Genomic DNA, 16040 nt, shown 5'->3' on the forward strand with positions numbered 1-16040 from the left:
GGAACTACTTTTAAAGGAATACACTTGGGGTGCCCAAGTGGGTCAGTTGTTTAAGTGTCCGACTCTTGATTTTGGCTCAGGTAATGATCTCACAGTCAGTGAGTTTGAGCCCCACAACCAGTTCTGCACTGACATGGGGGAGCATACTTGGGATTCTGGGTCTCCCTCTTTCTGCCTCTCCCCCTCACAATCTCCCTCTCTTTCTCTCTCTCTCAAAAATAAATAAATAAACTTAAAAAAAATAAAGGAACACAAAAGTGTAAGCAGGAAATAATTTGAAAAAAAGTCACTCATAGTCATGACAACTAACATGAGAAAATATGAAATACTTTAAATAACCAATAAAAGAATAGAACTAACTGAACTATTATTATTGCCTAAACACAATCAAATATATGTATGTGTCTATATATGTGTATATATGTATATGTCTATTTAAAATGACAACTGTGTAACTATTTGATAGGTTAAAATGTATGTAAAGATAATGCCAATGTAAATCACAAAACAGTGCTCCCAATGATTTCAACTTTATATATACACTGAAAAGAATTTGGAGTAAGAGTTTAAGACTCAACAGGCTCTTTTAAAGAAGTTGTAGAGAATAATAATTTCCTGGCAATTATTTCCAATCACATTCTTTATCCAAATATCATTAAAAAAAATACAGGTATGGCAATGATAAAAGGTTTTATAGGGTAAACTTAAGTTTAGAAGAAAGTATTAAGTTAATTAAGATATTGAATTAAGATACTTTGTTTTGTCCTTACTATACACCTCTTTCTGGTAAGATAGAAGTTTTCAGGCCAATTCTTCAACAAGATTTTGAGAAAAAAAATTTTCAATGTATTTAAAACATTAGCCACATTTATTTAATAAAAATGTTTTTCATATGATACTTCAGTAAACATACAAGGATACACTTTAAAATATCAAGGAAGGAAAGTCAGTTAAATGGATGCAAAGTATATCTTCATATAGATGAAGAAATATGAACTGTCAGAAGACCAATTAAAAATACTCTGAAGAGATTTAAAAAATGTAACGTTGCAGTCCTCACTGTATGAGCAACCTGCGCACAAATAACCGTGCAACACTGCTCTGAATAGTTGTTGCCATAGAAGCCATCATGGAAAGCAAACAAAGGCAAACTGCAGCTTGTAGACATTGTCTGTTCAGACCCTTCCATGTCTGAACAGACAGAATGTCTACAAGCTGCAGTTTGCCTTTGTTTTTATGAATCCTTCATTGCAGCACAGTAGAGAATATTGAAAGGAGTTAACATGTCTACTAAGAGGGGATGAGTTCAATAAAATACTACAAACATGTATAATGGAACATGATACAGCCATTAGTTGAAGTAAATTTTTATATACAGGTATGGAATATACTCCAAAATATATTGTTAAGGAAAAATAAAAATAAACAACAACAACAACAACAACAAAAGAAGTTGAAGGGAAAAAGCTTTGTAAAGCAGAAGCAGTGAAAAGTGTAGTTTAAGGGAACTGACCTAAGAGACACTGTCTGGTCCAAACCCTCTCGACTACCAGAATTTTTCTTATATTTCCTAAGAATCTGCCAATTAGAGAGTTATACAAATTAAAATGTATTGTCCACCTATCAAAATTGATACCTCTGAGATAATTAAGAAGTGATATTTTAGTACACATTACTATGAATTTGTTCAATTTCTTTCACTTTTCTCCTAATACCTAAATGAAGCAAATTGCAATGGAAAGGAATGCAAAAGGAAGGAGCATTGAGCCTTCTATTATGGCAGTCCCTAGGTCTTTATATCTCCCAGAATCCATTTTTCAAAACTATTTATCTTCTCCTCCTAGTCAAAGTTTTAATTCATTAGCCTAACAAAATATATCTTTTCTCACTTCTCCAAAAATTTTTTAGTTATAAGAACTAATAGCATTTTTAAAATGTCAACTCACCTGAAGTTTATTATTTAATAGTGGAGAACGTGAGAAGATTTTTAAAGGCTTCTTTAAAATATCTCTATCCAGGCTCAGTAGATTGAGCCTCTGACTTTTTTTTTTTTATGTTTATTTTTGAGAGAGAGAGAGAGCACATGCGTGCACGTGTGCGCAAGACAGAGAGAGAGTGGGAGAGGGGCAAAGAAAGGTGGACAGAGGATCTGAAGCAGGTTCCACACCAACAGCAGAGAACCTGATGCAGGGCCTGAACTCAGGAGCCTTGAGATCATGACCTGAACCAAAGTTGAATGTTTAACCAACTGAGCCATCCAGGCACCCTAAGTCTCCAACTCTTGATTTCTGCAGTTTGTGAGATCAAGCCCTGTGTTGGGCTCTGCACTGACAGCACTGAGTGAGCCTGCCTGGGATTCTCTCTCTCCCTCTCTCTCTGCCCCTCCCCTGCTTGAGCATGCTTTCGCACTCTCTCTCTCTTAAAATAAATAAACTTAAAAAAATAAAATAAAATATCTCTATCCATTTAAAACTTGCTTTCCTTTTAATTTTTACCACCATCACACTTTCTCTTTGTATGCATATAAGTTTACTATACATTCATTAGACAGTATAATAATGAAGACCTTAATTGAGCCTTATAAACATATTATATTTAAAGAAATCTTTTCAGCATAACATTCATCAACTGATTCTTACTTTGCTTCAACTTATGGAAATCACCGACTCTATCCTTGGTAGCCTGCTTTAGTATATCTGCTTGAATTCTGGGTATACTTTCCAAGTTCGGGCCTGGAATTAAACGCTGAAGAGGATTGGAAGGGTTCTGCTTTGAAGTTCCAGGATTTCCATTGTGGTGTCCATGAGAATCTATGGCATAAAAACATCAAATTAAGGTCCTATTTTGCAAAAGAATTTCAAAAGACCTGCTTAGAAAATGTAAGACACACTGTTGTTTGATATTGAGTAGTCACGTAGCTTTTTTTCTTTTTTGGCTTTATTATAATTTCTTTAATCAAATCTTACAGCCAATGTGATTTTAGCTGTGTGAAGTTTACTAATCATTCTTAGGTAAGTATCTCTGGTATTGATTATAAATAAACCTATCAGCCAAAGTGATACATAGTAGAAACCTGAAGATTTAACTGGCATTGAGACTTGTATCTTTTTCTTCCCTAAGTTTTTCTAACTCTACATTGCTATCAGAAATCTCTAGCCTCTAAGTCATTTTCACCTACACAGTGACTCACAACTGTTAACTTTTTTTTTAGTTTATTTATTTTTAAGTAATCTCTATACACAGTATGGGGCTTGAATTCAGGACCCAGAGATTAAGAGTTGCGTGCTTGTCTGACTGAGCTGCCAGGTGCCCCATGTTAACTCTTGATTCTTTTTTTTTTTAAGTTTATTTACTTATTTTGAGAGAGAGAGAGAGAGAGTGCACGTGCAAGCAGGGGGAGGGGCAGAGAGAGAGAATCCCAAGCAGGGTTCTCACTGTAAGCACAGAGCCCAAAGCAGGGCTCAATCTCAGGAATCATGAGATCATGACCTGAGCGGAAATCAAGAGTTAGATACTTAACTGACTAAGCCCCAACTCTTGATTCTTTCTTATTGGCAACTCCTGGATATAACTTTTCTCTTCCCCAGTCCCCTTTTTCCCTCGTCAAAGCCTTCATTTAGATCCTTATTATAATTAACTTTAATCACATCAATTCTCATTTTAGGGGAACATTTCTATAAAATCAAATAGGTATTCAGTAGAAAACAAACATACATTCATAAGTATGGAATAGGGAGTGGAATATAGATGGATGTAGTAGTTAATAGAAGGCCTCTGTGAAATAAATTTGAACACATTTTGAAGAGAGTAAATACATATAGACTGGCAGAGATGAAAGGGAATAAAGTCCAGAGTGGCAGAACAAATAGTTCTTTTGCTCTTGAAAATGCTTCAGACAAAATGAAATTTTATTTTTAGTTTTTTAAGTTTATTTATTTATTGAGGTGGGGGGGAGGGGCAGAGAGAGAAGGACCTATCAAATTCCAAGCAGGCTCAACACTGTCAGCGAAGTTTGACACTGGGCTCAATCTCACAAACTGAGAGATCATGACCTTAGCCGAAATCAAGTCAGATGCTTAGCTGACTGAACCACCTACATGCCCCCAACAAACTGCATTTTTTTCAAAATTTTTTTATTTTTGAGACAGAGAGAGACAGAGCATGAACGGGGGAGGGGCAGAGAGAGGGGGAGACACAGAATGGAAGCAGGCTCCAGGCTCTGAGCCATCAGCCCAGAGCCCGACGCGGGGCTCGAACTCACGGACCGCGAGATCGTGACCTGAGCTGAAGTTGGACGTTTAACCGACTGAGCCACCCAGGCGCCCCCAAACTGCATTTTTAAATGATTATCTCTCCCTGAGTTTTGATCAATCATTGCAAAATATTTAACATTAACTAGAAGAATGAATGCTACTTCACCATGCTGTTAAATGACATGTTTTATTCCCTATATAACAATACTTGACCAGTAAAATGGTTTTCAAAAGGAATTTTAAGGCTAAGACGTCAGGGGCACCGGGGTGGCTCAGTCCGGTGAAAGTCGAACTTTGGCTCAGGTCATGATTACACGGTTGGTAAGTTCGAGCCCCACATTGGGCTTGCTGCTGTCAGCACAGAGCCCACTTCAGATTCTCTGTCCCCCTCTCTGCTCCTCCACTGCTTGTGCTTGCTCTTTCTCTTTCTCTCAAAAATAAATAAACATTAAAAAAAAGAAATTAAAAAGAAAGAGAATAAGACTTCACACCTGGAACCATATTTGGGGAGAGAGGTTGTCCAGTTGGAATATGGGAGATTGCTTGATGACTTTCATACTGAGCAACAGAAATAGAGGGTTTCTTTAAAGCTGAAAGAAAAAAAGATCCATATTATTCCTATCGATATTATGTTTTTTAAAAACCAACCACTATGAATAAATAAAAAAAAATAAAAACCAACCACCATGAACCTATTTACACTGCACTAATCCTATGATGCTTATTTTAATTTTGTAATCTTTACAGTTGGCATATTAACTAATTTATGGCTACTAATTGATACACTGTATTACACATCACCAGTTTTGGTGATCAGTAAATCTGACCAGAATATAAAATAGTTAGAACTCTACATTTTGTTCACCACTGTATCCCCAACACCTAGAATAAATGGCACATCACAAAAGCTCACCTAAGATTTGATGAATGAATAAATAAATGAATCTGTTCACATACAGGAAGATCTTTTTCTATGGATAGTATATATTTATTTATAAATAAAAATTGACATTTACAGATTAGGTGAAGCAATGAGAATATGTTACTCTAAGATAGTCAGATTTTAAATAAAAACTAAACATAATTGATGGAACAAGCTGAATTTTATTTTTGAAGAGGGAACATTTACGTTTTGTACAAAGAGCTTTACTAATAAAGATGTACACACTTCTAGTGAGGACTTCATTCTCCTTTACGAAATGAAGACAACAGGGAAAGATCATGTTCCACTCACTACCACTAATTCCATTGCTTCCTTGGGCAGCTTAACATGATAGAAAGTCAGAGAGCAAAGAAGGAAACGGAGACAGTGGCAGAGACAATGCTGTGTTTTCCTATTTCATCAGATTTTTCCTGGGCACAGAGGAAGATCAGCCTTCTTTACACTTAGGAGCCAAAAGACTAGGTTCTGACTGTGAGGATGTAAGTGAAACTGAACATACCACTTCCATGTATGATGATAAAATCTGTGCAAATCACATAAGATCTCTCTTCCCTTTCTGCCACAACTAAGGATGCTACATATGAAGATGATATCATATACTGGAAAGAGACACTGCTTGGAGGAGAGCTACAAATCATCATCTGACCTGCATCAGACTGTAATATGAACAATAAATAAATCTTTCTTGTTTTAAGCCACTGCAGTCTGGGGGCTCTTTGTTAATATATCACAGCCTAATCAATTCTAACTAGTATACTTGGATTATTTTCACAATCCTGAAAGTTTATTTCAATGAGTGTATTTCATTTATTATTACATAGATTTCTAAACTTAAAGCCCCAAGGAGTTTAAAATTCACTCTAAGAAAGCAACCTATTCAAATTTACAGAAAGTTGAGATTTTCTATATCTCATGATATTCCTATTACCTTGTTCCTATTTCTAGCTTCAACGTCCAACACTCACTTCTGCACATAAGACAGCTAAATAACAATCAGCTAACATCTTAAAAGAGCAATACTTTGCTGGGTTTAATTAACACAATTTTGATTTGCTAACAGACTCTGAGGACACTAAGCATCTGGTAGATATATTTGGAAAGAGAAGTCAGTCACAATCCACAAATCTGTTAATCACTGTTGGAGCCTAGCTCAGTCCAGCACTACTCAAACCAGAAGACAAAAGAGGGCATCTTCACTACTAAATAAGAAGTAATTATAAATGTCCTTAGCTTTATATAATATTGCCTCATGCTCAAGAACAAGGTGAATATTTGGAGGCAAAGCTATGATTCATATAGGTGACAAAAAATAAAAAATGCAGGATTAAAAAGAGCCTCTGTAAAATAGCCAGAGGAGTTTAGAACTGATATAGCATAAACAGAGTAGTAATATGGAGCCTTATAAGTTTGATATGAATAACACATGTTCCCAGAGAAAATTTAAAAAATCAAAAAGCATGAAGGAATTTAAAATTAGCTAGAACCACTGTTATCATTTCAAGACCACCTCTCTAATGTTTTGTGGGTTTTTTTTTTTTTTTGCTGTACATTATACAATACACCTTAAACAAAAGTAGGATCCTATCATACAAACAACCTTATAATCTGATTTTTAATATTTTATACATATTTTTCTTTGTTATCCCATTTTCTTCTATAACATTCCCAAATGGTAATGCTGAATCAAAACTTCCATTTTAATGTTACATATACTTCAACTAAAAAAGTAATTTAAAAAAATGAAAAAACACAAACAAAAACTTCCAATGTAGCTAGAAAGATCTGGGTAAAGAACTGCCACAGGGATCTTGGAGACCCATAAACTGCATCAGCTAAGCTAGCTGGTGAACAGACTTTTACTATTTAGGAAAAAGAAATGTGTGTTCTATAAACATTTTGGTTTCTATGTTTTTACATTGACTTTTTGTTCACTTTCCTTTTTTGTTTCCTTGTAAATTTCCTTTAAAAAAACCTCAAGCCTTGTTTTTGTTGAACTAAGGAGAAAGGTAATTTACTTATACCAGGGCAAGATAGTTAAAGGCTTCCCCAGGGGTCAGAATGCATACTTATATTCAGTGGTACCAAAACAGATGAAGACCTAGAAAACTACTAGTGAGCCTGGAGACAGGTAGAATGCTAACCTCACTCTCCAATTATCTATAGAAAAGTTCTACAGACTTTTTTCTATACACATATAAGTATCTAATGTTTATTCCACAAAAATAAAATATTATTCTTGCTTTCTTGTAACCTGCTTTTTTCATTAAAAAATCATAGATATATTTTTATGTTAATATATACAGCTCCACATTATTCTTTTTAACAACTACATATCACACGTTATGGATATAACAAATTTAACGAATTAACCCTATTTATAATGCTTATATAGCTCTCAATTTGTCATTATAAACAATTTCGTGTTGAGCATTTTTATACCTACATGATAAATTCTCAAGGAAGTACTAAGCACTGGGTTATAGCTACAGGCACTTCTTAAATTAAGAGAAATAAAATAACAAATGTGAGCGTAAAGACAATAGAAGTGTGGGGGAAAAATTAGACACTAAAAAGACTGCAAACAATAATTGCCATTATTAAGGAAAAGTACCAAAGATAAAATGACAAAGCCTAGTTATGATAAAGACAAAACACAGGATACAAAGAAACTTGGAGCACAAAGCTTTTATCCTATGACTAAGGTCCTGGGTTTTACACTTTTTTTTTTTTAATTTTTTTTTTCAACGTTTATTTATTTTTGGGACAGAGAGAGACAGAGCATGAACGGGGGAGGGGCAGAGAGAGAGGGAGACACAGAATCGGAAACAGGCTCCAGGCTCCGAGCCATCAGCCCAGAGCCTGACGCGGGGCTCGAACTCACGGACCGCGAGATCGTGACCTGGCTGAAGTTGGACGCTTAACCGACTGCGCTACCCAGGCGCCCCTACACTTTTTTAAAAAGGAGAGTTATCAATATGGAAATTCAATCATTCAACAATATTTATTAAATGCCTATTAGATGCGGGGCGCCTGGGTGGCTCAGTCGGTTGAGCGTCTGACTTCAGCTCAGGTCCTTAAAATTGTTCAAATCTTCCAGTTTCTGTCTTACAGAAAAGCTTCACAATCCAGTGACTATGACTATGGAAAAGTAATATGGCATAAATAAGCAATGGACCTCTATTCTGGGAGCACTTTAGTAATACAGATACCACCCTAGACATACTGAACATGGGGGGTGGTACATAGGTATCTATATTTATTAAAAGCTCCAGAAGTGGTTCTGTTGTATCACCAAAAGAGTCAAAGACAGAATAAAAAGCATGAGCTTTGGAGTCAGACAGACCAGGGTTCAAATCATGACTCTGTAATTTATCAACCGTATGATTTTGGATTAGTGACTAATTTCTCAAAGCCCCAGTCTTCATCTGAAAAACAGGGATAGGGGCGCATGGGTGGCGCAGTCGGTTAAGCGTCCGACTTCAGCCAGGTCACGATCTCGCGGTCCACGAGTTCGAGCCCCGCATCGGGCTCTGGGCTGATGGCTCAGAGCCTGGAGCCTGTTTCTGATTCTGTGTCTCCCTCTCTCTCTGCCCCTCCCCCGTTCATGCTCTGTCTCTCTCTGTCCCAAAAATAAAATAAACGTTGAAAAAAAAAATTTGAAAAACAGGGATAATGCCATTTATCCTGCATGATCGATTTGGAGACCAAGTGAGAATATTAGCTACTGCATTATGATACAAGCCTAGCAAATAGGTGTTTTATGTACACTGAAGTATTTTAGAGTCAAAGTTAAGTATTAATTCTTAGAATGAAGAAAGAATCCAGGGTTCATGTTGAAAAAACAGAAACATTTAAATGTAAAGCTACTGGCCCTAACCAATTTTTTGAGCCTCCTGATTACATAGTTTGATCACACTTAGATGAGTCCTAATGAATGTTTACTTATAGTAACATTTTGGGAAGTGATGAAACGCTATTTGGTAAGTGCCCATAGGAATATTAATCGTCCTGAAGCATCAACATTAAATACAACACAATGATGTAACATTCTTATGTTACTTTGCTCTGCATAAATGAACAGATAGAACATGCTTATAATTATTCAAATATTGGCCAGTGGAACCATCTCAGCTTTCTGAGCAATATAGGTACATGTCAAAAGAGATTATTAAAAATGATGTTTTCGGGGCACCTGGGTGGCTCAATCGGTTGAGCGTCTGACTTTGGCCCAGGTCATGATCTCACAGTTTGTGGGTTCGAGCCCTGTGTCAGACTCTGTGCTGACAGCTCAGGGCCTGGAGCCTACTTTGGATTCTGTGTCTCCTTCTCTTTCTCTGTCCCTCCCCTGATTGCACTCTGCCTCTCAAAAATAAATAAGCATTAAAAAAAATTTTTTTTAAATATCCCTCAAAAATGAATATGAAATAAAAGAGTTTTCAGATAAACTAAGATGGATAAATGTGTTGTTAGAAGACCAGCATTTCAAGAAGTGCTGAAGGAAGTTCTCCTGGCTGAAAGGAAAATAATAATCAAGATAGAAATTAATATCCACAGGAAGGAATGAACATCACTGGAAAAGTTAAACATGTGGTAAATATAAGACACCATAATATTCTCTTCTCCTATTTTCTTAAAAGGCTTTTTTTTCTTTCTTTCTTTTCTTTTTTTTAGACAGAGAGCGTGAGTTGGGGAGAGGGGTAGAGAGAGAGAGAGAAAGAGAATCACAAGCGGGCTCCATGCACAGCATGGAGCTTGACATGGGGCTGGCTCCTGAGATCATGATCTGAGCCAAAATCAAGAATCAGTCACTCAACCAACTGAGCCACCCAGATGCCCCTTAAAAGGCTTTTAAAGCAGAAATAATGCTGAAAATATTGGGACTTATATCTAAGTAAAATATATAACAATAATAGCATAATGGATGAGGCAAGGTAAATGGAATTATATCTTTGTAAAGTTCTAACATTTCACATGAAGTACTACAAGATAATTTCTAAGTAGACCATGACATATAAAGGATGCATATAGCAATCCCTGGAATAACCACTAAAACACAATACTTTAGAAGCGTAGTTTTTAAAAAATGAGAGAAACAGGCAGCAATTAAACCCTCAAACCCAATGGATGCTAACTATCCTATTCTCCCTGGGTATTTTCTAATTCAAGACCCTATTTTGATTCCTTTATTCCTAATTGTGGCTACTATAAATTGTGGCTTCATAAAATATGACAATGAAAGAAAGGTCTTTCTTTTTTTAAGTTTATTTATTTATTTTGAGGGGGGTGAGGGGTAGAGAGAGAGGAAGAGAGAGACAATCCCAAGCAGGCTCCGTCAGTGCAGAGCCTGATGCGGGGCTGGAACCCATGAACCATGAGATCATGATCTGAGCCAAAGTCAAGACTTGGATACTTAACTGACTGAGCCACCCCAGTGCCCTGAAAGAAGTGTCTTTCAATTACAAACCAAAGTACCATTAGAAGTTTATATATTTTTGGTAGCAATTTCCAGGAATAAAATTTGATATGCTAATTTAAGAAAAAAAAGCCCAATTTTATATCATTTGTTTCTTTGAAATCTTTTTCTTGAAGGGTCAGATAGTGAATATTTTAGGCTTGGAGGCCATACTCAACTTTGCTGTTCTACTACAAAAGCAGCCATAGACAAAACATAAATAAATGAACAAGGTAATGTTTCAATAAAACTATTTGTGAAAACAGGCCAACTAAGCTGTAGTTTGCCAATTCCTGTCTTACAGGATGTCTAAGAGAAAAATTTATTTAAGTATATCTGCAGTGATTTAATTTGATAAAAGTTTTCTTTTTAACTTTATTTATTTGAGAGAGAGAGAGAGAGAGAGAGAGAGAGAGAGAGAGAGAGAGAGAGAGAAAGCACGAGTGGGGGAGGGGCAGAGAGAGAGAGGGAGACACAGAATCCGAAGCAGGCTCCAAACTCTGAGCTGTCAGCACAGAGCCAGACACGGGGCTGGAACTCATGAACCGCAAGATCATGACCTGAGCTGAAGTTGGATGCTTAAGTGACTAAGCCACCCAGGCGCCCCTCCTGGTAAAAACTTTTGATGTATTTAAATTCAGATATTTCTTCTAAAAGCTCTAATCATTAGAGAAAGAATCTTAACCAAAACAAAAACAAAAACACTAACTACATTTCCTCTTTAAAACATAATCTTTTTTTTCCTCTCAAACATCACTATAACTACCTCTCTTTAATTTTTAACTTTATTTTTTATTTTTTAAAATTTACATCCAAATTAGTTAGCATATAGTGAAACAATGATTTCAGGAGTAGATTCCTTAATGCCCCTTACCCATTTAGCCCATCCCCCCTCCCACAACCCCTCCAGCAACCCTCAGTTTGTTCTCTATATTTATGAGTCTCTTCTGTTTTGTCCCTCTCCTTGTTTTTATATTATTTTTGTTTCCCTTCCCTTATGTTCATCTGTTTTGTCTCTTAAAGTCCAAATATGAGTGAAGTCATTTGATTTTCGTCTTTCTCTGACTAATTTCACTTATCATAATACCCTCCAGTTCCATCCACATAGTTGCAAATGGCAAGATTTCATTCTTTTTGATTGCCGAGTAATACTCCATTGTATACATATACCACATCTTCTTTATCCATTCATCCATCGATGGACATTTGGGCTCTTTACATACTTTGGCTATTGTTGATAGTGCTGCTATCAACATGGGGGTGCATGTGTCCCTTCGAGACAGCACACCTGTATCCCATGGATAAATGCCTAGTAGTGCAATTGCTGGGTCGTAGGGTAGTTCTATTTTTAGTTTTTTGAGGAACATCCGTACTGTTCTCCAGAGTGGCTGCACCAGCTTGCATTCCCACCAACAATGCAAAAGAGATCCTCTTTCTCTGCATCCTCGCCAACATCTGTTGTTGCCTGAGTTGTTAACGTTAGCCATTCTGACAGGTGTAAGGTGGTATCTCATTGTGGTTTTGATTTGTATTTCCCTGATGATGAGTGATGTTGAGCATTTTTTCATGTGTCGGTTGGCCATCTGGATGTCTTCTTTGGAGAAGTGTCTATTCATGTCTTTTGCCCATTTCTTCACTGGATGATTTGTTTTTTGGATGTTGAGTTTGATAAATTCTTTGTAGATTTTGGATACTAACCCTTTATCTGATATGTCATTTGCAAATATCTTCTCCCATTCTGTCGGTTGCCTTTTAGTTTTGCTGATGGTTTCCTTCGCTGTGCAGAAGCTTTTTATTTTGATGAGGTCCTAGTAGTTCATTTTTGTACCTGTCTTTCATTTTTAAAAAATTATTTAGTTCTTGAATAGGTAATTTATCAAATTAAGAAACTTTTGAAATTTTGAAATATAAATCCAAAAGTTCAAAAGATTGTATGTTGAAAAGTAAATCACCTTTTTATCTCTGTCCTCAGTCTTCTTTCCCAGAGGTAATCAATATTACCATCTAGAGCAGCACTGATGCAATGATGAAAATGTTCTATACTTGCACTGTCCAGTACAGTAGCCGCTAGCCACAGGCGATCCTTAAGCACTTGAAGTGTCGCTAGTTTGACTGAGGAACTGACTTTTCAGTATTATTTAAGTTTGATGTAAAAATAAATACATGTGACTAGTGGCTATTATATTAGACAGTGCAGATATAGAAGAGAAGTGGTTTTCAACCTTAGTTATATAATACAATCACCTAAGGAATACTTACACATTCAGTGGCCAAGCTGCATTTCAGACCAAACACATCAAAATCTCTGGAGTGAGACACACACATGAAATTTTTTTTTTTTAACTCCCCAGTGATTCCAATATATAGCCAAGGTCAAAAACCTCTATTCCAGAAAATTAATTATCTTGAGTAGCTCTATCTAATGCATATTAAGAAACCAAAAGGAAAAACTTTTTCTTTTTAAGTTATTAATTAGAAAAGAACTTCTAATTTTTCAGGTACATAAAAATTTTTGTATCTACCAGAATTTTCCCCAAAGTAAATCATTAGAGGCAATTTTTACTATGAGATTAACTGGACCTTAAAACTAGAAAAAAGTTTCCAAGTAATAAATAAGATTTTTTTCTCTGTTGATATTCATGACATGGTGAAGATACTTGTATTACAAACTACTAAAGAACACTCAAAGATCAGTAAGGAAAATAGCAAAAATCCAATAGAAAAATGGGCAAAAATGATTACCAGGTAATTCATAGAAGAAGGAAACCAGAATGGCTAATAAATATGTGAAAAGATGCTTAATGTCACTAGTACCATAGCACATTTAAGCTAAAATAAGATAGCATTTAATAACTGTCAGATTGGCAAAAAAATTAAAGTATAGCAAACTGAATCTTAGTGAGGATGTGGACAAACAGACACTGTCATATATTACTAGTAGAAGTATAAACTGATATTAAGAAGTTGACGATATTCTATGATGCAAGAATTCTTTAAAAATTTTTTTTGAAGTTTATTTATTTTTGAGGAAGGGAGGGAGGGAGGAAGAGAGAGAGAGAGAGAGAGAGAGAGAGAGCACGCATGAGTAGGGGAGGGGCAGAGAGAGAGAGAGAGAGGGAAAATACACAGAATCCAAAGCAGGCTCCAGGCTCTAAGCTGTCAGCACAGAGCCCGATGTGGGGCTTGAACCCACAAACTGTGAGATCATGACCTGAGCTGAAGTCAGATGCTTAACCAACTGAGCCACCCAAGTGCCCCGATGCAAGAATTATTTTAATTTCATACCCTTGTACACAGTTTTGCAACCATTGTGCTAAGAATTGTTTATGGGTTACCAGTGTATTGAGCTATTGATCTCCTCAACTCTTAGGGCCTGGGACAGCTAGATCCCTAGTCACATTTTCTAGCCAGCAGCAGCCTCACCTTTTTAGCTCAATGTACTAGTCAAATATCAGTATCTAGAGACTTTCATGTGCATAAGAAGACATAAACAAGAATGTCCACTGTGGTATTGTTTGAAATAACAAAAAACTAAAAGTGGCCTTAATGTTTATTATAGGTGAATGGATAAGTTATGGTATATTTATACAATGAAATAATTATAACTGTTAGAAAGCCACAGGAATAATATGGGTAAGTCACAAAAGCATAATATTGAGGGGAAAAAAACAAGGTATAGAATAATATACACAATAAGACACCATTTATTTAAAGTTTGAGGCAACAAACAAAATAATACTTTATAGTTTTATAGATGCTTACAAATGCAGTAAAAGTCTAAAAACATGTATGGAAATTGATACACACCAATCTCAGCATAGTAGTTACCTCTGGGGAAGAAGAGGCAGGAATAGGATCTGGTGGGTACACAGGGAGGCTTCAACTTATCAGTAATGTTTTATTTCTTTAACAATAACATCAATAACAGAAATATCTGAAACAAATGTGGCAAAATGTTATGTTATTTTTGTGGTTTTCTTCTGGGGGGGGGCAGTAGGTACTTGGCTACTATATTATCCTAGTTTCCTGTATGCTTGGAATGTTCTTTAATCTAAAAAAGTTTAAAACTAGTGATCTAAATGTGTAACTGTCTAACATCACAGGTACCTACATACCATAAAGGTAAATATCCAGGTAAAGAACAGTATGGGTTAAATGATAAGATTCCTGTAAGATCTTGGTAACCAACTCAAATCAACATTAAAAACAAACAAAGCCCACTGGGGTTTGGCTCTATGGTTTGGGGAGCTGAGAAGTTGAAACACTGTGCTAATCATAAGCACATGATATACATACTCCCTTGACTGTTTCAGAGCCACATTTTAAGATAGTTCAGCGCTGTTCTGCTATGGTTTCTAGTATAGCCCTGGCTATCATAAATAAAAGTCAGTAACACATACAAATCTGTTTTAAAATGACAAGGACTTGTTTCTCCTCTACTTTTTTTGTGGGGTTACTGCCTACAAGGGACTCCACATATACACCAGAATTTGTACAGGCATTAAGAATTTTGGCATTGACTACATCACAGAGAAAAGACAACACTCAGTAAAAGGAATGACAAGAAGGTAACAAATATGTTTCTAATGATGTGCAATAATCATCATAATAACAATAGTAACTAAGATTTAGATAGCACTGGCTATGTGCCAGGCACTGTCCTAAGTGCTTTACATTTAAATCTCACATTCATGCTATGAGGTTGGAACTGTTATCCTATTTCATAGATAAGGATAAGAATAAATAAATGGTTGTCACACACTTGTTAAAAGATGGGAGTCAAGGGTTTGAATTCAGGCAGTTTAATTCCAGATACCATTGCCTCACCATTAAGGATATTCTGGTAATTCAACCATACACATTTACTGGGACCCTGTTATGTGTAAAGCACCACGCTAGGAGATCAAGGTACAAAGATATGATAGGGCTTTCCTTTGTGTAGGCATCTGACTGATTACACACCTCAAGGTTTCTTTTCACCAGTTACTATATCATAATAATCTTTATACTCAAAATACTTATCTAAATAATTAAGGATAACTGTTATGAACAATGATCTTCAAAGCAAAGCACCAACAGTTTAAAGAGGTTCAAAAATTAATCCAAAGGACTTCTGGTTTCTGGTTCTGTATACATGTAAGGAGCTTAGAAGTTGCCACTCTAACCTAACAACAAGTGAAAAGCTAATAAATAGGCTGAAAAATCAACAATTCTTTTTGGGTAAGAGAGAAGAGGACACAGGGCAAACCAACTATCCCTAAGAACGGAGACAAAGAAAGGTGAATATAGGGAGTCATGACATACAAAAGAGATTCAGGAGCAGAAAGTGCCAGGGTAGGAAAACCTGAACTGTAACTGATGCTCAGTTTGGACAACTCACTGGAGGCTCAGT

General features: G+C 36.1%; 1 protein-coding gene across 3 annotated transcripts in view; it reads right to left on the reverse strand.

Annotated features, from left to right (window-relative positions):
- GOLM2 (golgi membrane protein 2) overlaps positions 1-16040 on the reverse strand; it is a 105915-nt gene that overhangs the window by 38109 nt on the left and 51766 nt on the right. For 2 of the 3 annotated variants that reach the window (XM_047075172.1, XM_047075171.1), the window contains exons 7-8: positions 4745-4843; positions 2640-2810 (exon numbers count right to left, since the gene is read on the reverse strand). In XM_047075172.1, the coding sequence (XP_046931128.1) occupies positions 2640-2810; positions 4745-4843 (270 nt within the window). The remainder of the gene's footprint in view (positions 1-2639; positions 2811-4744; positions 4844-16040) is intronic. The other variant, XM_047075173.1, reaches the window with a different exon arrangement.

This window comes from Lynx rufus, unplaced genomic scaffold, assembly GCF_022079265.1.
Source record: "Lynx rufus isolate CCGP_SWC_20201006 ecotype Redwood Valley unplaced genomic scaffold, mLynRuf1.p SCAF_13, whole genome shotgun sequence".
In the NCBI taxonomy this organism is placed as follows: Eukaryota; Metazoa; Chordata; class Mammalia; order Carnivora; family Felidae; genus Lynx; species Lynx rufus.